The 25,287-nt window shown below is 35.0% G+C and overlaps 1 protein-coding gene across 1 annotated transcript; it reads right to left on the bottom strand.

Annotated features, from left to right (window-relative positions):
- Window positions 1-566: 566 nt before the first annotated feature.
- On the bottom strand, window positions 567-4,130 carry LOC139871048 (uncharacterized). Its single transcript, XM_071858796.1, has 3 exons — window positions 1,603-4,130; window positions 1,449-1,518; window positions 567-1,367 (listed from the first exon to the last, which is right to left on the bottom strand). Exons 1-3 carry the CDS (start codon window positions 4,128-4,130, stop codon window positions 567-569), a joined length of 3,399 nt encoding a protein of 1,132 aa, XP_071714897.1.
- Between the last annotated feature and the right edge of the window lie 21,157 nt (window positions 4,131-25,287).

Below are 25,287 nucleotides of genomic sequence, written 5' to 3'. Positions count from 1 at the left end.
CAAACTGCTATGTATATATATGTACATATGTATACATACATTGTGTATGTATATATATGAACATATATATACATATCAGATTGTATATATACTTAATAGTTATGTATATATATGTACATATATATACATAACAGTTATGTACATATACTACATATATACATAACAATATGTACATATAGATACATAACAGTTTGTACATATATATATATATATATATATATATATATATATATATATACATAACCATTAGTATATATATGTACATATATATACATAATATTTTATCAAAGCTAAACCGAGATAATTTTACTTACGTCGACCACTCGCCTGACAATCACGCGGTAACTCCGAAGGAGAACCGCCACCTGGTGGGCCATTATCTCCATCCCCGTCATGGTTGCGATAACCAACATCTGCCATCTGTAAAAAGTGTAAAGGTATATACGAACATTCCCTAAAATAAAGAAATACAATCAGTGAACATATTTGTTACAGATATAACTAACTCAAACAAATTTAGATATGATGATTAAATATATATCTGATTTTACAATCACAATATAAGATCAGTCACTAATATAATGCACAGAATCATGATCACTATCTTCGTCGTCGTCGTCTGTGGCCCAGTCAGTTTCGTCCGCATCCTCGTCTACTTCTTCAACTCTGGCCGTGTCTTCGACTGCGACTTCGGTTGCGTCTTCATCTGTCTCCTCATTGTCTTCATCAGCATTGTCATTTTCCGTGCCAAGCATATCATCATCATCTACCGTTGTTTCGTCTCTACTCAAGTTCGTTTGAGGCAAAGACTCCAAGTTTGCAGACAATCGAATATCGGATGAAGTGCTGCCATGTATAAGATCTAATTCGTTATCGGCTCCGAGGATATCTCGATCCCAGGTGTTCCGATGGTGGACTTCTTGAACCACCTTCCAATATTTACTCGAACCACCCTTTCTTTTACTAGGATCATCTAGATAAAAGACTAGATTTGTTTGTGTAGCAAGGAGGTATTGATCTTCTTTATACCATTCATGTTGAGTAGAAATATTGGTTAAGTTATTTTTGATGATACAGCCATTTTTATCGGTTTTGAACCATTTACATCGAAATAAAACAACTTTATGACCCCACAGATAACAAAGCTCCAAAATTTCCTCCAACACACCATAAAACAAAGATCCGTCAGGACCGGTAGTTGATATTCCGCTATTCTGTGTTGTTCGGCGTAAGTCTCGACTATGAACCACAAACCTCACACCGTTAACAATGCAAGCAGTGTAAGAGTTTATATGTAATGGTCCATTTGCCAAAGAAAATAACTCATTACCACATCGAGATTCATCAGCTACTCGGAGACGCTTGATCTATTACAAAAACTAGGTCAGACGAAATTTAGACAATAGTTAATCACGATTTGGAAAACGTAATGCATGCAACGAGTTTACCTTGTTTTTAAACCACTCAGGAAACTCTTTTTCTATATTAGTTCCCCGCGGCATTTCATCTTTGAATTCACTGTACATATTTTGGATATTAGTATAATTATGAAAAGATAATTAACTTACTAAAAAACATTCCCTAAAAAAAAGAAACACTTACTTCTTGTAGTTGTCGATCTCAGAGCTGTTGTTAAGAACAAACCAATCTATCTTAGTTTGATGTGTACGATCCACCAGCTTTTCTACACATTTACTGATAGGTGTACACACTGATTGGAATACATAATACTCACGGCAGGGAATTGGAGCGTCCGCATTTCTGTCAGGCTTATTAAATCGCGTTTGTACGCTATGAAGATACCTTGAGGCATAAGTTAAGGCCTCGTCTGCAACATACCCCTCAGCAATGGAACCTTCGGGCCTAGCTTTATTTCTTACATAATTTTTCAACTTTTTCATGTATCTTTCAAATGGATACATCCACCTCATGTAAACAGGACCACCTTGAATAGCCTCTTCGGGCAAATGCATAACCAAATGAATCATTATGTCAAAAAATGACGGAGGGAAGATTTGCTCGAGGGAGCACAAAATGTTAATCAACTTAACTTTGGCATCTTCCATGTCAGACGTCATCAAGGTTCGAGCACAAAGTTGCTTAAAGAACAAGCAAAGCTCAATTATTGGTGTTGAAATAGATGTGTCTAAGTACGCTCGAACGCCAACAGGAAGCAAATGTTGCATCATTATATGATGGTCATGAGACTTGAGCCCTGCTATTTTGGTATCATTTTCAATAACTTTATTTTTAAAGTTTGAGCCAAACCCATCAGGTAATTTAACTTGTCTAATGAATTTACAAAATTCATTCCGGTCGGCAGATGAGAAAGAGTACTTAGGATGAGGTTTTACCGACTTACCATTACCCAGTGGTTTTAGCCACAATTCTTTGCGAATACCCCACTCTTCTAACACCTTCCTTGCTGTCAACGTGTCTTTGGATTTTTCCTTGTTCATTAGCAAAGTATTCAACAAACTCTCACACACATTTTTTTCGATATGCATAACATCTAGATTATGTTTTAATTCAACAGAAGACCAATACTCAAGCTCGTAGAAAATCGATTTTTTACTCCAGTTACCCTCAACCGTTGAATCGCGTTTTCTCTTCTTACCCCCATATTTCCCCGGATCAGGATCAGGTGCATTTTCAAGTTGTTTTAAGATCTCATCATTTGTTCTTCTTCGAGGAGGACGCCTAGTCTCGTTTTTTCCATCGAACGACTTGGAAAACCTCAATTTATTTTTAATGGATAGGTACATTCTATGACCAATATAAATGATTTTAGTCAAAGCACGTTTAGATGGAGTGTCGACATTACATGTAGGGCATGCCATGTATCCTTGACCACTCCAACCGGACAAACTACTACGAGCAGGGAAATCATTTATTGTAAATAAAAGAATGGCACGCATATTGAAGTAACTGTTTGTGGCATGGTCTTTGGTTGTGACTCCGTCAGACCATAGAACCTTCAATTCATCAATTAATGGCCTTAGAAAAATATCAATGTCTTTCCCGGGAGATTTAGGGCCTGGTATTAACAATGTCAGCATGAAGGTTGACTCTTTCATACATAACCAGGGTGGCAAATTGTATGTTGTCAATATGACCGGCCACATGCTGTAAGAAGAATTTGTGTTGCCGAATGGATTGAAACCATCTGCAGACAGCCCTAATCTAATGTTTCTAGGTTCACGTGCAAAATCTGGATACCTTGTATCAAAATCTTTCCATGTTGTACCATCCACCGGGTGACGCATCTTACCATTTTGCGTACACTTTCCAGTAGCATGCCAAGTCATATCTTTTGCAGTGTGTCTTGAGCTATAAAGGCGTTTAAGTCTTGGAGTCAACGGAAAGTAACGCAAGACTTTGTGAGCAACTTTCCTTCCATTAGTGTTTTTATCTTTCCATCTACTCTCATTACATACCGGACATCTGTCCTTATTTTCGTTCTCTTTCCAGAATAGGCAACAGTCGTTCTTACAAACATGAATAGATTCGTATCCTAACCCAATCTTTCTCATTGTCTTCTTACTTTCATAGTGTGATGACGGGATTTTAGCATGCGGAAATGCGGACTTAAGCAATGCAAGCAATTGGTCAAACGATGTATTACTCCATTTATTAGCAACCTTCACGTGCATCAACTTCGCCAAAAAATTAAACGAAGACATCGAATCACAACCAGGATATAGCTCGGTTTGCTCAAGTATAGATAATTCATCAAGCTCATCTGTATCACTCAGTGCATCTGTATCACTCGGTGCATTCGTGATCTCATCAGTATCCATCGAGTGACTCTCCTGACGAACATCGGTAAGAAGATCATGTAATTGGTCTGTTGTGGAAGGTATGACACGTTCTATTGGCGGTGGATTAACGACTTGTTCACCGTGCCACTTCCATGTCTTATAACGTCGGCTAAAACCATAACTATGTATGTGTGTTTCAACCATTTCGAGCGAATGAAATACAAAGTTATCACAATTCTCACATGGACAACGACATTTGCCATCTTTATTTAGGTATTCCTTACAACTCTTGATGAATTCTTTTAGACCGGACCAAAATTCTTTTGAAAAACGATTTGTTAAAGTGGTCCAACTCTTATCGATCGACATTTTACTGCGCTTACGAAATTTACAACTAACAATCACTTCAATGTACATATATTGTTGTCACGAATAAAAAAAATCATATTGAATGCACAAATACAAATAAAATATTAACGCAATAAATTCTATACTAAAGAATGTAAGTTTTTTGTAGTAGGGTGGCTCTCCTAACCCACCTTTTGAATGTAGGTCTCATATATGAATGCGTTTATATGATTTACTATTTAAGAAAAATTCGGCAACATTTACCCTAAGCCCCCCAAATATGTGCAGTAAACACATATTTGTAGGAGCAAAGGGGAAATGATTACCGAATATTTCTTAAATAGTAAATCAAATATACGCACTCATATCCTAAATGAGACAAAACATTCAAAAAGCAGTCCCAAAACTGGGGACAATCCGAAATTAATTTCTATTAAATTAATTTCGGACAGGTGACCTACGGTATAAAACGGGGGAGAATTAACATATATCTAAACTAGCATCATACAAAATATACACATACATGATACATAACAACAATGACATTTATCATGAAAAGTTCTAGTTCTGTACTAACTTTCTTGTACTGTACGGCAGTGAGGGTTAAAAGAGAATGAATTAGTGATATGTTTAGATCTAGGCTTTTTTGCTTTTCTTTTTACTTTTTGAGTTCTTGTACTGTACCACTCACAGCTCACATACCCATTTCTTTTACTTTTATAAATATTATTTATTATTAATATATATTTTCGGATATTCGGATATCCGAATATCCGAAAATTTTGAAAAGTTCTATCCGAAACCCGAATCCGAAAAATCGGATATCCGATTTTCGGATATTCGAAAATCCGGATATCCGATTTTTCGGATAATTTCGGATCGGATTTTCGGATAATTCGGATTGCGGATTCGGATACGGATATTATGAACACCCCTAGCAATTACTAGTTAACTATGTGTTCCCATTTTTTTTTAGAACAGCATATGTGTTCCCATTAATTAGTACATTTTAGTTTCAAAAGTCTTTACATCAGTTAACTATGTATCTCAATTCTAAGAATAAACATATCCTAACATGTATAACAAGTTATATCATTATTAACCTAAATGTAACCAAAAATCTTACTTAACTTAAAGCAAACGAAATTAAGTAAAAACCCCAACAAAATCTTACTTAATTTAAATAATTTTCAGATTTAGCAAAAACCCCAACAAAAACACAAAATTTAAACATATTCTAACATGTATAACAATTGCTTGTATCAATATTAACATAAAGCAAACGAAAAAGCCGATTAAATTCAAGAATTTTCGGATTTATCTTGTAATTTCATAAAAATATAAACTTTATGAGAAAAGGAAGGTAAATGATACCTTATTTAAGATTAATGAAGAGATTCGAGGTAGAGAGTCGAGAAAATCGCGAAGTTTTACTCAAACTGCAAAAACTTGAGAGAAAGTAGGTGTTTTTGAGTTATATTTGTGAAAAGTTGTGTGGTTATCATGAAAAATAGGTTAGGCTTTAGTCACATGGGTGGGGTCATCTAATTGGCAGTAACAATTAATTAGGTGGAGGGAAATATAAATTTTCATGAAAATAAAAATGTGGCATGTTTTGCACCACAACCAGCACCACTTATTCATAATTATGTATTTATTTATTATTTTTATTATATATACATATACATATATATTATAGTATTACATAGTACTCCGTATTATTTTTATTATACTATAATATAATAATAAGTATTAAATTATTATATCGTCATTATTTATAAGATTTATTATTTTTTTAATATCATATTATTATACATTCGTTATTTATTACTTCATCCGTACCATATTAATAGTTCAGTATTCAATTTTTGGATATCCCAAATTAATAGTCCACTTCCATAAATAGAAAATAATAAAAAGTTTAAGTTCTATTATGCCCTTAATGTATGTGGATTTGATTAAAGGATAAAGAAAAAGGTAAAGGTAAAACTGAAAAGTAAACAGAAAGTACAGTACTTTAATGACATTTCCATAAACTATGTGTTTTTTGTCTGTGGACTATTAATATGGAACGGATGGAGTAATAATATTAATTTTTGTATTTATTTTATTACTTATCGTAGTTATTTTTTAATACTATCATTTTTTGTTGTCATTATACACCATCATTTAATCGCCACGTTTACAGTTACATTTCACATTACACAATTCAACCGTTACTTTGCACAGCCGTAGTTAATTACTATTTTCAATTAAATGAATATTTAATATTTAGTATATGAAAAAGTTAAAGTAAAAACAAAAAAATATAGAAATCGACTAGTAATATTAATAATAATTAATTTTCGACGGATCATTAATAAAAATATAAATAAAAGTGACAAAATATGGTGTGATGATGTGTGCCACAATACTAATAAATAATATTGCTAGTTAAATCTTGTTTTTTTTTTTAGCCTTTAGTGGCGCTGGTGCGCCACAAAAGGGTAAAGAAGCGCCACAATAAAGTTGGCGGGATTTTTTTCGTTTGGCGGGATTTTTTTTTTTTTGGAGGGAAAATATTAAAAGGAAAAAAGAAAAAGAAAATACATTAAGTGGCGATTTTATGCGCCGCAAAAGAGTTGACGGGGTTTTTCTCGATCACTTTGTTTATTTAAATCTAAAATAAAATCACTAAATCAAATGTGGCGCTCATTGCGCCACAAAAAGCGCCACAAAAGACAATGTTTGACCAAAACTGAGCGAGCGTTGAAATTTTGTCGTTTAGCGAGCCTTTAGTGGCGCTTTTGGAGCGCCTCAAAAAGTATGCATCCCCTGTTCTCATTTTTCTAGTAGTGGTCCTAGGATAACAGTATCGTTACTTGCTAGAGAATCAAGGAGGATTCCATAAGAGAAATTCCATTATACTTTGATTGAAATTATAATTAGTTGTTATTCTATTTCCTTTTTGAGTTTATCTAGTTACCTAGTATTTAAACTTTCCTTTAGTTTTGTTTTCATTCAGTTATGTTTTTGATATTATCGTGAATAATAAAGTGTTGAAGCTTGTTCTTGTTTTTTTTGTGTGGTTATTGTGCAATTGCTCGTTACCAATTATTGTTTGGCGACAATCCTTTACATTATTAGGTAATCACAGCCTTAGTGATGGCCGAACATGGACCGTCTATTCGATCGGGGATGAAATCACAGATACGTTGATGGAGGCAGTAAGGAAGACCCAGGTGATGCTGAGGTTGCTCGTTTGCATCAATGACTCGAAGAGTTAGAGATGAACCGATATCTAGATGCATACTATGATTCAGATCAAACAGAAGACCAACGGGGTTACTATAATCCTTTAGCTATCGATAGCAAATCATGCCCGTCAGAGATAAGATCTATTAGGTAGTATTATAATGAAAATGCATCCGGATGATTTTTTTTGGATTGGCTTAACATTGTTGAAAGAGTGTTTGATATTAAGGATATACCGGAGCACTTAAAGGTAAAATTTGTAGCCCTTAAAATTCACAATCATGCCTCGTTGGGGTGGGACCACGTGAAAAAACATAGTGTGGTCGAGCGTGGATCAAAGATTGAAACCAAGGAGAAGATGAAGAAGTTGTTAAAACAAAAGTTCTTGCCAAAAATCATTGTCAGGAAGCTTTTCTTGAATATCATAACTTGCAACAACATTCCCTTACTCTTGAGCAAGTGAATCAAGAGTTTGACAAGCTACAGATGAGGTGTGATATTAACGAAGGATAGGAACATATTTTTGCTCATTTTTTGAATGTGCATAAACTTGAAATTTCTGAAGTGGTAAGCCTTCAACAATATTATTCATACGGAGATATTTATAGATTAGATTTGAAGGTAGAAAAAAACAAAGTAGAGAGAAAGGGATAGTCACATTTAACTAGCCTCTTACTGCATCCAAGATAAAAACAACATCAGTTGAAACAGGGAAAGGGGGTCAGCGACAAAACCATCAGTAACATGTAATAATACTCGTACTCCTTAATGTTTAATTGTAATGTTTGGGGCATTATCAACGCGATTGCCCGAAGTCACAAACTGTAATGAGGTTGATGAGTTCAACAGATATAAGGATGATGATGTTAATTCTCTTCCTCATGCGAATAATAGTGAGGTGATTTATTCGGACAAAGGGGAGTCGCTAGTTGTCCTGCGAGCTTTAAACGTCTCACGCAACTCTTCCATAGATGAGCATACCCGACTTTGAAATAACATATTTTTCACTAAGGTGACCATTAAAGGAAAAGTGTGTAATTTAATTATAGATAAGGGAAGTTGCGAGAATGTTGTGTCAACAAAGATGGTGACTAAACTTGGATTAAAAATAGAGGATCACCAGATCCTTATGAGCCCACCTGGTTGAGGAAGAGTAATAATGTGTCCGTCAATAAGCGGTGTTTGGTGGATTCTATTGGCAAAAAATTTAACGATGAATTATGGGGTCAGGTTATTCCAATGGATGTGCCACATTTTATTATGACGGCTTTAGCATTTTGATAGGAAGATGAAGCATGATGGCTACTGTAATACATATACTTTTGCAAAAGATGGAGTTAGTATTACGTTAGCGCCACTTGATACCCGAGTGAAACCAGATAGCAAGTCTACTTCGTTGTTAACTAAGGGGGAAGTCTTCACTACTGTTAAAAATAACACCATCACCCCTTGATCTGTTATCACATCTAAGGGAGGAAGAAGGTCACGAAAGTAATATTGATCATGCAGACCACATTCAGACATTGCATCATGTACGCGACCATATTTGTCTACAGAATCAAGTTTATTAAAGTCGTGCAAATCAACAATGGAAGAAGCTAGTGTACGACATTGGTGACTTAGTATGGCTTTGTTTGTGCAATGAGAGATTTCTCACAGGACGATTGACAAGTTAAATTACACGTGGATGGTCCATTTTGTGTTTTAGAACGAATCAACGACAACACGTATAAAATTGAGTTAGCGGGTCCTTCCAACGTTTCAGCAACATTTAATGTGGCCGCTCTTTCACCATATCACGAGTTGGATGATATATGTAGAATCGAGGTCGAATCTTCTCGAAGAAGGTAAGGATGATGTAGAATTGAGCCGAAAGTTGGGTCGTACGCAAGGTGTATCGCTGCACGAATATTTCAATAAGTTTGTTGCGCCGAATGGTGAACGGTTGGGCCTTTGATAATAATGTGTTATTGTGCAATTGCTTGTTACCGATAATTTTTTGGCTACAATCCTTTACATTATGGAGCCTTTAGTTTTTGAAGCGCAATATAGAGGGAGTTTTGTTTTTAACTTATTTTGAAAGTTTTAACTTAGTTGGTGGTTTATTTATAATTTTATTACTAGTATTAATTCTTTGTATAGTTATAAATAGAACTAGATTGAAGTATTAAAATTTAACATAAACGAATCGTCTAAAATGTACATGTTGAAACGAGTATATATACGGTGTTTGTTGCCTTTGGTTTTACGGTACTGACAGACTTCATGCAATCCTTGATTGCACCTTACACGTTTTAGATTCACGAAGCTCCACCATTGATTTTGTAGAATATAATTGAATTTGTTTGTAAGCCAAATGTTTTTGGATGAAAGTAACACGTTGACGACTAAAGGAACATGAAAGGTTGAGTACTTTTGAGAAGATGAAGATTATAAAGGGCCGAAGTGGGAATGCATGGGAACGTACCCCACGTGACATTGTTAATAAGTTCGGGCATAACCCCATCCACCCTTGGTCCCATTTCTCTGGAAACATTCAATTTCAATCATTAATAATTTAAGGGTTCATGCACCAATATTATTCCAAACTTTAGTAATCTTTTAACACAACTACAATGCCCATTTCTAAATGATCATGATTATATATTGTTCGTGTAAATCCTACGGGGATCGGGAGTAGATCAACATCATTTAACTCTCCGTAGAACATGGCTAACTTAAAATCGATCGAGAGATATGATTAGGGTTGTTAAAGGCACCAGCCGATGAAAACGGTCGCGAGAGATAGCTGTATAGACGTGTCATGTGTGATCGAGAGGATCGTTCTTTTTCTGTAGATTTTCCCCATTTATAATAAACTAGTTCGGTTCGGCCCGCGCGATGCGGCGGGGTATTTCGGTCCGCGTATTCATATTTAACGCAGTTCTATTGACAGAAGGAAAAACGGCCCGTGTGTTGTGCGTTATTGTTGGTGTCGTCGTCTTTAGTGTTTTTTAAAATATGTTCGGTTCAAACATAGTTAGTTTATTTTTGTTGATAAAGTTATTTCGAGCCTGACGGTGCTGGCGAAAAAATTTAACTCCTGGCGAGCAAGAAGATACGGGTTGTCGTTGTGTTTAGCGTTTTTTAAAAAGTGTCTGTTTAGAACGTAGTTAGTATTGTTTTGTTCATAAAATTATTTCGAGTCTGACGCTGTTGTCGAAAAAATTTAAGCCGCGGCGAGAGGGAAGATACGGGCTGTCGTTGTATTTAGCGTTTTTTAAAAAGTGTCCGTTTCGAATGTAGTGTTAGTCTCGTTTTGTTCGCAAGAATATTTCGAGTTTAACGGAGTGCTCGGTGAAATTTAAATCGGAGCGAGGAGGAAGATACGGGCTGTCGAAGGCGTTAGGGGAAGTTTTTATTTTAAGTTTCAGAATTGACAGTTTACTCCCCTGAAGTACAGGGTTTTTTTTGTAAGTGGCCAAAAGTTGAGGGAGTGTTTTGGATTTTTTGGGATTGGGTTTGCACTGTTGTCGTTTCATGTGGTGTGGTGGCCAAAACGACCACAAACCCCACCACTTGGCCAAAACGACCACAAACCCCACCACTTTTAGTATATATGTATTTATATTTATGTATTAATTAAACGGTTAATTAATTAGGATATTTAGAGGAGCTTATGTTCCAAATTCAAATGTATGCCTAATAAGATATCATCCGTACTAAATATGGTTAAATGGTTAATACTAGTTGTGGAGCCCTCGCTTCGCGCCGGGGGCTCCGTTTTGAATGCGAGTTAAAAAAAAAGTCTTTCCTTTTGTGGATCTATTTTGTAAAAAAGAATTTTTTTCGACATCTAACATTGAAGGGTTGTTCCTTTTGTGAAAGTTGTTTCTTTTAGCGTTAAAGTTAGTTGATCTATTTTGTAAAAAAAAAATATTTTTCGACATCTTTTGGTAGCATTGAAGGGTTGTTCCTTTTAAGAAAGTTGCTTATTTTATCGTTGGAGACAAAAAAAAAATGTAGCACAGTAGTGGCCTATGTGGGTCCTACTGTTTGAGCGGAGTGTAGAAGTCGGTAAAGCGTGGTGGGTGTTTTTGGTGTTAGTGATGGGATAAATAATAATTTATAATATAAGTATATAGTAGGGGGTTCGATTTATATTTTAATGAAAGTTAGAGGTTTGGTTTGTAAAAAATGAAAGTTTGAATAGTACTATTCATAACAAATAAGACAAATTTTGTCTATTAGTTATATTGATAATTTTGTCTATTAGTTATAATGATAATTACTCTTATATACTTATGACAGATATTTACGTATACTACCCTCAATTTTCTTTTTCTTTTTTTTAAAGGCGAGTTGACGACATCACTAAGAGGGGTATTAAACTATTAACCACCTTCACGATCATTTGTCACGTAAACACGCACTTACGGGAGGAAACGTGAATCGCATTGCATGAATCCTGAATGGATTCCGGAGAAAACACTCTTCGAAGTCAATTTGGAGCTCCATATGTCATGAAGATTAATTAAGAGAGTGAGCTAAGACATGCTCGAACTCACGACCTCAACCTCAGCGTTAAACACAAAGAATGAGGATGTTACGAGTGACAACTCCTCTTAGAGTGGAGTGGGGTCAAAGGACCCCATTAGTGAAACTTTTTTATGTATAAAATACTACTAAAATTGTATTAGGACACCACTAAATTCAGAGATAGCACCCTATATATTTTCAAAATTAGTGATCTTAATGGAAGTAATTAAATAGTCATTCATTAGAATTTTTTTTTTACAAAGTATCACTCATATTGTATAGGATCCCATTGAATTTTGATCCTAGAATTGCCATTGGATATTACTCGGCTAGAACGGAGTGGTCCCTCAATTTTGTGTTATGCATGAACAATATTTTACGCTCAATATTATTGCCATAAATGTCCACACAAACCTTTGTCAATACTAGAAATTGACAATCAGATTTGAATTAAGCGACCCCGTACGACTGATAGTTTATTTAAAAATATGATTATGACATTGTTGTGGCCAAGCTCATAACTTCAAGTCTATGTGTTTCTTTAATAAACGTAACTAAAAACTTTCATTAAAAAATAATGACCAAATGAATCAATACAACCAAACAAAATGATGAAGCTCGCAGCTAGAGAACTAAACTAACCGAACATAAAAACCATCGCTATTTGGTGATCAGATTTTGTCCGTGGCATAATCTTCGGCCTCTCTCAGCAATATCGGTTCTTTATTCGCCTTTATTAAGTCTCCATATGCAAAACTTACACACGGCCTAGCTGAAGTGGATTTGAACATTATGGTTTGTTCGACTACCCAGTTTGGGTGTCCAAGGTGAGTGATTTGTTGAGTTTGGATCGGATTTGATGGTTTTGATCATGAGTTGCTGGCTTGCATGCTAAGACCGTTCGAATGTGGCTCAAAATGTTGAGGCTGCTCTCGTTATTCGCAATATTGGCCCGATTACTTCGTTTTATACGGCTCATCTTGATTCAATAAAACAGGCCTTAGTTGAAGCACGGAACGATTTAGACTTGGTTGATGGTCCTTTGGGTGGTTTAGCCACGGAAAGAAAAATTTACCTTTTTATAAAGGGAAGTGATATGTACACAACTATTTTTTACAAATGCACAACTAAACATGCTTTACAGTATTATATTGTACAATACTGTAAAGCATATTTGATTGTGTATGTGTTAAAAGTGGTTAGAAAATTTTTATTGATTCATGGAAATGAAAATTGTTACTTTATTTCATTCATTGTTTACTTTATATGAAAAGTTAACTTAAAAATAAAAGTTATAATAGTTACTAAATGAATGATAAATGGACAATTCACAACATATTTTAAAATTGAGTTGGGGAATATCTTTTTGGATGGAGGATGTAACATTCTTGCAAATCTAGTAATGTAGTATTTTTAATAAAAAAAAGTCATGTACTCCTCAATTGTGTTTGAATGCATTAAACAAATCATCTTATAATTAATAAGATCATTCGCATTGAGTGGTACGCCTTCGCCTTGTCATGGCGTTGTACTTGAGGACACCAATGTCAATGCTTGTCTTGATCTTGTCCTCACCAAACTCGCCCTGAATTGTTTCACAGGATAACATATTGCATCACGAAATATATTGGGATTTGGCGGGGGTTATATTGCATTAACACTTATATATATATATATATATATACATACATATATATACAGTGATGATTCTAGAATGACAATTCAATGGGGTCCTAAAAAAATTTTCAAAGCTAATTATATTTGAAGAGTAATTTAGTGGTTGTTTACCTTCAAAAAACCCTTAAGTTTCGAAAATATATGGGGTCCTATGGTTAAATTTAGTGGTGTCATATATAATTCGAAGGATACATATAATAAAAAAATTTCAAAGTAGTGGGGTCATAGGACCCCACCCACTTACATGTATAATCGCCCCTATATATATATATATATATATATATATATATATATATATATATATATATATATATATATATATATATCACCCGTTTTCTGAAAAGGTCATTTGGAACGCCTCACGTAGTCCAAAGGTATGTAATTAAACTTTAAAACATGCCTATATTGTTTACTTATGACTTAGAATGGTTTAAAATGCGAGTTTGGGGTGTAAACTGTTAGTATGTCACGTTTAGAGTTGAGTTATCGCGTTTTGGATAGTCGCGATACGCGACAACAACGTCTGGAATGCGACCACTTGAAAACACCCCCTCTGTCTGAATTATCGCGTTTAAGCTAATCGTATCGCGTTTTGTGTCATCGCGTGTCGCGATGGAGTGTCGCGGGTCGCGACAAGTGCAAAGATCTGATTTTAAAGTCGACTTTTAATGCAACTTTTGAGGGTGTAATGGTCTTTTCACATTGTGAACGGTTTAAGACCATAAGAACTGACCCAAGGCTTATCCTTATCTCATTTCTTACTCTTTCACCTACACACTTTGGTCCTAGAGAGAGAGAGAGAGAGTTAGGATTTTAGAGAGAGAAAGCTTACTTTTGGGAAGAAGGAGACCAAATCTCGCCCGAGTCCAAGTATTAAAGTTATTCCCTACGTCTCTAGCTACGTGTTGATAGTGTTGGTAAGTCTTAACTCCATGTTTTGTGTTTAATTTGAGTTATTGTAACGACTCTACTTTTTTCGTTATCTTTTACCGTTAATTATTTAACGACCGTTAACTGTTATTCGTGCCACGTCATTTCTATGACCTATATTATTATTTTGTAATAATATATTAATTATTATGTGTTAAATGAATATTTGTATTCATAATTTAATTTGTACGTTTATACGAATCGCGAATTTCTATCCGGCGAATCTTTTCGGTTTTCAAACCAACGGTCGAGCTTTTGGGATTTTTAAATCCTAATTTTTTTAAATATGATATTTTAATGTCATATATTTATATATAGTATTTATATATATTTTCCGTCGCGTATTTGTTATCTCTCCGATTAATTAATCGCGTATTAGCGTTTTCGCGTTTCGAGTTTCGATCGGGCATTCGGGCCACAAGGAAATCACAAGTTATCAAAATTGGGCTAGTGGGGCCCACCTCACTCCCTTGTTCGGCCGAATCCATCGGGTATACCCCCTTGCTTTCTTTTTTTTGCTAATTACTTTTCACTTCACATATTCTTTTCACAAAATATCCTAAACCTAAACTTAATATTTTTCTCTCCCTCTCCCTTGGCCGTCGTCCATCTTCACCATCATCATCATCTTCATCAAAAATTAAAGCTTGGATCATTCTATTGTTTGTATAAACGCGTTGCTCTCGTTCTCCTCTACACGTTCATACTCTTTGATTATCGATTAGGGTATAAACCCTAACCCTAGCTTTTCTATTTTTCAATTATTTTACTGATTTTATATGTTATATTAGTAGTATGATGGTTATATATTATTGTATTGTTGATTGTATGCGTAGAAATGCTAGTTAATTCATGTTTTCGGTTTGATTGTTTTGGGACAGCGGTTTGATTGTTGTTTTCTGGAAATATAACTGACATAAAAGTGAAATTAAAGTGTCTATATGAGTTCCTCTCATCAAGACATTAATTTTAGACTCCGGATTCATGTTATTTCGATTTCCGAAACATAAGTTATGATTAAAATGGTGTTTTATTGAAATTGAAAGGTGAAAACGAATTGGTACATGTATGGTCTGACTTTGTGACCATTTTTAGAGTTTTTAGGGTGTACTAGTGCGTTAGGATTAATGATGGGATGAACTTTCATGTTCGGGTCATCAAAATCCGAGCCACGGATCACCCGTTATGACTAAAACACGTTTTTGAGCGGATTAAAGATCCAAACTGATTAATGGCTGTAATTCACGACTTGTTTGCTATTCTTGGGGTGTTCTTGAGCACACTAATGTGTTGGGTGGGTTGGTTAGGCGAAGATATATATAAGACTCGCCGAAAACTGATTCCCGGGGCTCAAGTTATGACCCGATGAACTTTTAATTAAAACTTATGGTTATTAATTATGACTTATGATAAAAATAATGATTTTCATTGTTAATAAATTACTTATGATATAAAAAGTAATTAATTTAATTTAAGACTTATGATATATATTTATTATATCATTTAATAAGTAATTATGATTTAATTAAACATTTAATTAAACTTATGATTAATAATACTTGTATTATTAATGAAAAATACTTATGGTAAGTATTAAACTTATATTATGAGATTATTATAATAAGACTTATAATAAGGATTAATTAATTATTTAATTATTATATGAAATGTCCCGTTCTTATTGATTAAAAACGTTCCATATTAATTGATTTCGTTGCGAGGTTTTGACCTCTATATGAGACGTTTTTCAAAGACTGCATTCATTTTTAAAACAAACCATAACCTTTATTTCATAAATAAAGGTTTAAAAATCTTTACGTAGATTATCAAATAATGATAATCTAAAATATCCTGTTTACACACGACCATTACATAATCGTTTACAATACAAATATGTTACATCGAAATCAGTTTCTTGAATGCAGTTTTTACACAATATCATACAAACATGGACTCCAAATCTTGTCCTTATTTTAGTATGCAACAGCGGAAGCTCTTAGTATTCACCTGAGAATAAACATGCTTTAAACGTCAACAAAAATGTTGGTGAGTTATAGGTTTAACCTATATATATCAAATCGTAACAATAGACCACAAGATTTCATATTTCAATATACATCCCATACATAGAGATAAAAATCATTCATATGGTGAACACCTGGTAACCGACATTAACAAGATGCATATATAAGAATATACCCATCATTCCGGGACACCCTTCGGATATGATATAAATTTCGAAGTACTAAAGCATCCGGTACTTTGGATGGGGTTTGTTAGGCCCAATAGATCTATCTTTAGGATTCGGGTCAATTAGGGTGTCTGTTCCCTAATTCTTAGATTACCAGACTTAATAAAAAGGGGCATATTCGATTTCGATAATTCAACCATAGAATGTAGTTTCACGTACTTGTGTCTATTTTGTAAATCATTTATAAAACCTACATGTATTCTCATCCCAAAAATATTAGATTTTAAAAGTGGGACTATAACTCACTTTCACAGATTTTTACTTCGTCGGGAAGTAAGACTTGGCCACTGGTTGATTCACGAACCTATAACAATATATACATATACATATATATCAAAGTATGTTCAAAATATGTTTACAACACTTTTAATATATTTTGATGTTTTAAGTTTATTAAGTCAGCTGTCCTCGTTAGTAACCTACAACTAGTTGTCCACAGTTAGATGTACAAAAATAAATCGATAAATATTATCTTGAATCAATCCACGACCCAGTGTATACGTATCTCAGTATTGATCACAACTCAAACTATATATATTTTGGAATCAACCTCAACCCTGTATATAGCTAACTCCAACATTCACATATAAAGTGTCTATGGTTGTTCCGAAATAAATATAGATGTGTCGACATGATAGGTCGAAACATTGTATACGTGTCTATGGTATCTCAAGATTACATAATATACAATACAAGTTGATTAAGTTATGGTTGGAATAGATTTGTTACCAATTTTCACGTAGCTAAAATGAGAAAAATTATCCAATCTTGTTTTACCCATAACTTCTTCATTTTAAATCCGTTTTGAGTAAATCAAATTGCTATGGTTTCATATTGAACTCTATTTTATGAATCTAAACATAAAAAGTATAGGTTTATAGTCGGAAAAATAAGTTACAAGTCATTTTTGTAAAGGTAGTCATTTCAGTCGAAAGAACGACGTCTAGATGACCATTTTAGAAAACATACTTCCACTTTGAGTTTAACCATAATTTTTGGCTATAGTTTTATGTTCATAATAAAATCATTTTCTCAGAATAACAACTTTTAAATCAAAGTTTATCATAGTTTTTAATTAACTAACCCAAAACAGCCCGCGGTGTTACTACGACGGCGTAAATCCGGTTTTACGGTGTTTTTCGTGTTTCCAGGTTTTAAATCATTAAGTTAGCATATCATATAGATATAGAACATGTGTTTAGTTGATTTTAAAATTCAAGTTAGAAGGATTAACTTTTATTTGCGAACAAGTTTAGAATTAACTAAACTATGTTCTAGTGATTACAAGTTTAAACTTTCGAATAAGATAGCTTTATATGTATGAATCAAATGATGTTATGAACATCATTACTACCTCAAGTTCCTTGGATAAACCTACTGGAAATGAGAAAAATAGATCTAGCTTCAAAGGATCCTTGGATGGCTTGAAAGTTCTTGAAGCAGAATCATGACACGAAAACAATTTCAAGTAAGATTTCCACTCGAAATAAGATTGTTATAGTTATAGAAATTAAATTAAAGTTTGAATATGATTATTACCTTGTATTAGAAAGATAACCTACTGTAAGTAACAAAGGTTTCTTGATCTTGGATGATTACTTGGAATGGATTTAGAAAACTTGGAAGTAAACTTGCAATCTTGGAAGTATTCTTGATTTTATGAAACTAGAACTTGTAGAATATATGAAGAACACTTAGAACTTGAAAATAGAACTTGAGAGAGATCAATTAGATGAAGAAAATTGAAGAATGAAAGTGTTTGTAGGTGTTTTTGGTCGTTGGTGTATGGATTAGATATAAAGGATATGTAATTTTGTTTTCATGTAAATAAGTCATGAATGATTACTCATATTTTTGTAATTTTATGAGATATTTCATGCTAGTTGCCAAATGATGGTTCCCACATGTGTTAGGTGACTCACATGGGCTTCTAAGAGCTGATCATTGGAGTGTATATACCAATAGTACATACATCTAAAAGCTGTGTATTGTACGAGTACGAATACGGGTGCATACGAGTAGAATTGTTGATGAAACTGAACGAGGATGTAATTGTAAGCATTTTTGTTAAGTAGAAGTATTTTGATAAATGTCTTGAAGTTTTTCAAAAGTGTATGAATACATATTAAAACACTACATGTATATACATTTTAACTGAGTCGTTAAGTCATCGTTAGTCGTTACATGTAAATGTTGTTTTGAAACCTTTAGGTTAACGATCTTGTTGAATGTTGTTAACCCATTGTTTATTATAACAAATGAGATGTTAAATTGTTATATTATCATGATATTATGATATATAATATATCTTAGTATGATGTATATACAGTTAAATGTCGTTACAACGATAATCGTTACATATATGTCTCGTTTCGAAATCATTAAGTTAGTAGTCTTATTTTTACATATGTATTTCATTGTTAATACACTTAATAATATATTTACTTATCATTTAACATAATTAACCAAGTATATCAATATCTTAATATGATTCATATGTACCTAGTAAGACGTTGTTATAACGATAATCGTTATATATATCGTTTTCGAGTTTCTTAAATTAATAGTCTCATTTTTATGTATATAACTCATTGTTAAAATACCTAATGAGATACATACTTATAATAAAATCATGTTAACTATATATATAACCATATATATGTCATCGTATAGTTTTTACAAGTTTTTAACGTTCGTGAATCACCGGTCAACTTGGGTGGTCAATTGTCTATATGAAACCTATTTCAATTAATCAAGTCTTAACAAGTTTGATTGCTTAACATGTTGGAAACACTTAATCATGTAAATAACAATTTCATTTAATATATATATAAACATGGAAAAGTTCGGGTCACTACAGTACCTACCCGTTAAATAAATTTCGTCCCGAAATTTTAAGCAGTTGGAGGTGTTGACGTATCTTCTGGAAATAAATGCGGGTATTTCTTCTTCATCTGATCTTCTCGTTCCCAGGTGAACTCGGGTCCTCTACGAGCATTCCATTGAACCTTAACAATTGGTATCTTGTTTTGCTTAAGTCTTTTAACCTCACGATCCATTATTTCGACGGGTTCTTCGATAAATTGAAGTTTTTCGTTGATTTGGATTTCATCTAACGGAATAGTGAGATCTTCTTTAGCAAAAAATTTCTTCGAATTCGAGACGTGAAAAGTATTATGTACAGCCGCGAGTTGTTGAGGTAACTCAAGTCGGTAAGCTACTGGTCCGACACGATCAATAATCTTGAATGGTCCAATATACCTTGGATTTAATTTCCCTCGTTTACCAAATCGAAAAACGCCTTTCCAAGGTGCAACTTTAAGCATGACCATCTCTCCAATTTCAAATTCTATATCTTTTCTTTTAATGTCAGCGTAGCTCTTTTGTCGACTTTAGGCGGTTTTCAACCATTGTTGAATTTGGATGATCTTCTCGGTAGTTTCTTGTATTATCTCCAGACCCGTAATCTGTCTATCCCCCACTTCACTCCAACAAATCGGAGACCTGCACTTTCTACCATAAAGTGCTTCAAACGGCGCCATCTCAATGCTTGAATGGTAGCTATTGTTGTAGAAAAATTCTGCTAACGGTAGATGTCGATCCCAACTGTTTCTGAAATCAATAACACATGCTCGTAGCATGTCTTCAAGCGTTTGTATCGTCCTTTCGCTCTGTCCATCAGTTTGTGGATGATAGGCAGTACTCATGTCTAGACGAGTTCCTAATGCTTGCTGTAATGTCTGCCAGAATCTTGAAATAAATCTGCCATCCCTATCAGAGATAATAGAGATTGGTATTCCATGTCTGGAGACGACTTCCTTCAAATACAGTCGTGCTAACTTCTCCATCTTGTCATCTTCTCTTATTGGCAGGAAGTGTGCTGATTTGGTGAGACGATCAACTATTACCCAAATAGTATCAAAACCACTTGCAATCCTTGGCAATTTAGTAATGAAATCCATGGTAATGTTTTCCCATTTCCATTTCAGGATTTCGGGTTGTTGAAGTAGACCTGATGGTTTCTGATGCTCAGCTTTGACCTTAGAACACGTCAAACATTCTCCTACGTATTTAGCAACATCGGCTTTCATACCCGGCCACCAAAAATGTTTCTTGAGATCCTTGTACATCTTCCCCGTTCCAGGATGTATTGAGTATCTGGTTTTATGAGCTTCTCTAAGTACCATTTCTCTCATATCTCCAAATTTTGGTACCCAAATCCTTTCAGCCCTATACCGGGTTCCGTCTTCCCGAATATTAAGATGCTTTTCCGATCCTTTGGGTATTTCATCCTTTAAATTTCCCTCTTTTAAAACTCTTTGTTGCGCCTCCTTTATTTGAGTAGTAAGGTTATTGTGAATCATTATATTCATAGATTTTACTCGAATGGGTTCTCTGTCCTTCCTACTCAAGGCGTCGGCTACCACATTTGCCTTCTTCGGGTGGTAACGAATCCCAAAGTCGTAATCATTCAACAATTTAATCCACCTACGCTGCCTCATATTCAGTTGTTTCTGATTAAATATGTGTTGAAGACTTTTGTGGTCGGTATATATAATACTTTTGACCCCATATAAGTAGTGCCTCCAAGTCTTTAATGCAAAAAACAACCGCGCCTAATTCCAAATCATGCGTCGTATAATTTTGCTCGTGAATCTTCAATTGTCTAGACGCATAAGCAATCAGCTTCGTTCGTTGCATTAATACACAACCGAGACCTTGCTTTGATGCGTCACAATAAATCACAAAATCATCATTCCCTTCAGGCAATGACAATATAGGTGCCGTAGTTAGCTTTTTCTTCAATAACTGAAACGCTTTCTCTTGTTCATCCTTCCATTCAAATTTCTTCCCTTTATGCGTTAATGCAGTCAAGGGTTTTGCTATTCTGGAAAAGTCTTGGATGAACCTTCTGTAGTAACCAGCTAGTCCTAAAAACTGGCGTATGTGTTTCGGAGTTTTCGGGGTTTCCCACTTTTCAACAGTTTCTATCTTTGCCGGATCCACCTTAATACCTTTTTTGTTCACAATGTGACCGAGGAATTGAACTTCTTCCAACCAAAATGCACACTTTGAAAATTTAGCGTACAATTCTTCCTTCCTCAATACTTCTAACACCTTTCTCAAATGTTCACCGTGTTCTTGGTCATTCTTTGAGTAAATAAGTATGTCATCAATGAAAACAATGACAAACTTGTCAAGGTATGGTCCACACACTCGGTTCATAAGGTCCATGAACACAGCTGGTGCATTAGTTAAACCAAACGGCATGACCATAAACTCGTAATGACCGTAACGTGTTCTGAAAGCAGTCTTTGGAATATCATCTTCTTTCACCCGCATTTGATGATACCCGGAACGTAAGTCAATCTTTGAATAAACAGACGAGCCTTGTAGTTGATCAAATAAGTCATCGATTATCGGTAGTGGGTAGCGGTTCTTGATGGTAAGTTTGTTCAACTCTCGGTAGTCGATAAACAACCTGAATGTACCATCTTTCTTCTTGACAAACAAAACAGGAGCTCCCCACGGTGATGTGCTTGGTCGAATGAAACCACGCTCTAAAAGTTCTTGTAATTGGCTTTGCAGTTCTTTCATCTCGCTGGGTGCGAGTCTGTAAGGAGCACGAGCTATTGGTGCAGCTCCTGGTACAAGATCTATTTGAAATTCAACGGATCGATGTGGGGGTAATCCCGGTAATTCTTTCGGAAATACATCGGGAAATTCTTTTGCGACGGGAACATCATTGATGCTCTTTTCTTCAGTTTGTACTTTCTCGACGTGTGCTAGAACAGCATAGCAACCTTTTCTTATTAGTTTTGTGCCTTCAAATTACTAATAAGATGTAGCTTTGTGTTGCCCTTTTCTCCATACACCATTAAGGGTTTTCCTTTTTCTCGTATAACGCGAATTGCATTTTTGTAACAAACGATCTCTGCTTTCACTTCTTTCAACCAGTCCATACCGATTATCACATCAAAACTCCCTAACTCTACTGGTATCAAGTCAATCTTAAATGTTTCGCTAACCAGTTTAATTTCTCGATTCCGACATATATTATATGTTGAAATTAATTTACCGTTTGCTAATTCGAGTAAAAATTTACTATCCAACGGCGTCAATGGACAACTTAATTTAGCACAAAAATCTCTACTCATATAGCTTCTATCCGCACCCGAATCAAATAAAACGTAAGCAGATTTATTGTCAATAAGAAACATACCCGTAACAAGCCCCGGGTCTTCCTGTGCCTCTGCCGCATTAATATTGAAAACTCTTCCGCGGCCTTGTCCATTCATGTTCTCCTGGTTCGGGTAATTTCTAATAATGTGGCCCGGTTTTCCACATTTATAACAAAATACATTGGCATAACTTGCTCCGACACTACTTGCTCCGCCATTACTCGTTCCGACACCATTTGTTCCTTTCGTTCTGTTAACCCCTGGTCTGTAGACCTCACACTTCGCCGCGCTATGACCATTTCTTTTACACTTGTTGTAAAATTTGGTGCAGAACCCCGAGTGATACTTTTCACACCTTTTGCATAGCTGCTTCTGATTGTTGTTGTTGTTGCTGCGGTTGTTATTGTTGTTGGGACGATTGTTGTAGTTGTTGTTGTTATTGTTGTTGTTGTTGTTGTTGTTGTTGTTGGGCCGTTTGTTGTAGTTGCGATTGATGTGGCGATTGTTGGGATAATTGTTGCGATTATTATTGTAATTGCTGTTGTTGTTGTATTGGTGATTCTTATCACCGTTTTCCTCCACTTTCTTTTGACTTGCTTCACATTGGCCTCTTCAGCCGTCTGTTCTTTAATTCTTTCCTCAATCTGGTTCACTAGTTTGTGAGCCATTCTACATGCCTGTTGTATGGAGGCGGGCTCGTGTAAACTTATATCTTCTTGGATTCTTTCCGGTAATCCTTTCACAAACGCGTCGATCTTCTCTTCCTCATCTTCGAACGCTCCCGGACACAATAGGCACAATTCTGTGAATCGTCTTTCGTACGTGGTAATATCAAATCCTTGGGTTCGTAACCCTCTAAGTTCTGTCTTGAGCTTATTGACCTCGGTTCTGGGACGGTACTTCTCGTTCATCAAGTGCTTGAATGCTGACCACGGTAGTGCGTACGCATTATCTTGTCCCACTTGCTCTAGATAGGTATTCCACCATGTTAACGCAGAACCTGTGAAGGTATGCGTAGCGTACTTCACTTTGTCCTCTTCAGTACACTTACTTATGGCAAACACCGATTCGACCTTCTCGGTCCACCGTTTCAATCCAATCGGTCCTTCGGTTCCATCAAATTCCAGAGGTTTGCAGGCAGTGAATTCTTTGTAGGTGCATCCTACACGATTTCCTGTACTGCTAGATCCAAGGTTATTGTTGGTATGTAGCACAGCCTGTACTGCGGCTATGTTTGAAGCTAGAAAAGTACGGAATTCCTCTTCATTCATATTCACGGTGTGTCGAGTAGTCGGTGCCATTTCCTTCAAAATAGTCAAATGGAACAAGTTAATCATACAGAATATTAAGAGTAGTTAATAGTATTTCGTAGCATAATATGAACTCATTTATAAAAGTTTTTTCTTCATATTAGCGTTTTATAAGTTTAAATTCGGGTAGTACCTACCCGTTAAGTTCATACTTAGTAGCTAATATACAATTCAACTACTACAATTCTATATGAAAAACTGATTATAATAATATTTCGCGTTCAAACTTTTATACAATATTTTACAAACTTACAATACCGCTTATTTTACATAAAGCATGAAATATAGCACACAATAACTTTGATACAAGATAGTTGTGAAGATAATTCTAGCTAGTACACAAGTCGTTCAGCAAAGGCAATAAAGACACATAATTCATATGTCCAGAAACAAGTCATGCATTCTGGTTTTACTAGGACTACTTCCCATCCTTGGTCTTGTGGAACATAACCGTTATGGCCGTTGATAAGACAGCGTGTTGTAACGTCGTCAAAGGGACGAGGGTTACGTAATGACCAACAGTCTCGTAATAACCTAAAAACCTCATTTCTTACCCCAATTACCGACTCCGTCACTTGTGGGAACGTTTTGTTTAATAGTTGTAGCCCGATGTTCTTTTTCTCACTTTGGTGAGAAGCGAACATTACTAACCCGTAAGCATAGCATGCTTCTTTATGTTGCATGTTAGCCGCTTTTTCTAAATCATGAAGTCCTATATTCGGATACATTGAGTCAAAATAATTTCTTAACCCGTTGCGTAAAATAGCATTTGGGTTCCCCGCAATATATGCGTCAAAGTAAACACATCGTAACTTATGGGTTTCCCAATGTGATATCCCCCATCTTTCAAACGAAAGTCTCTTATAACCAAGACATTCTTGGAACGTTCTTCGAATGTCTTACAAACTGATTTCGCCGTAAATAGTTGTGCCGAAGAATTCTGACCGACTCTAGACAAGATTTCATCAATCATGTCTCCGGGTAGGTCTCTTAAAATATTGGGTTGTCTATCCATTTTGTGTTTTTATAATGTAAAATAGACAAGAGTTAGATTCATAAAAAAAATACTTATTAAT

This window comes from Rutidosis leptorrhynchoides, chromosome 10 (genome assembly GCF_046630445.1).
Source record: "Rutidosis leptorrhynchoides isolate AG116_Rl617_1_P2 chromosome 10, CSIRO_AGI_Rlap_v1, whole genome shotgun sequence".
Taxonomy (NCBI): Eukaryota; Viridiplantae; Streptophyta; class Magnoliopsida; order Asterales; family Asteraceae; genus Rutidosis; species Rutidosis leptorrhynchoides.
Note: the sequence above shows the minus strand (reverse complement) of the source record. Positions and strands in the feature narration are given on the sequence as shown.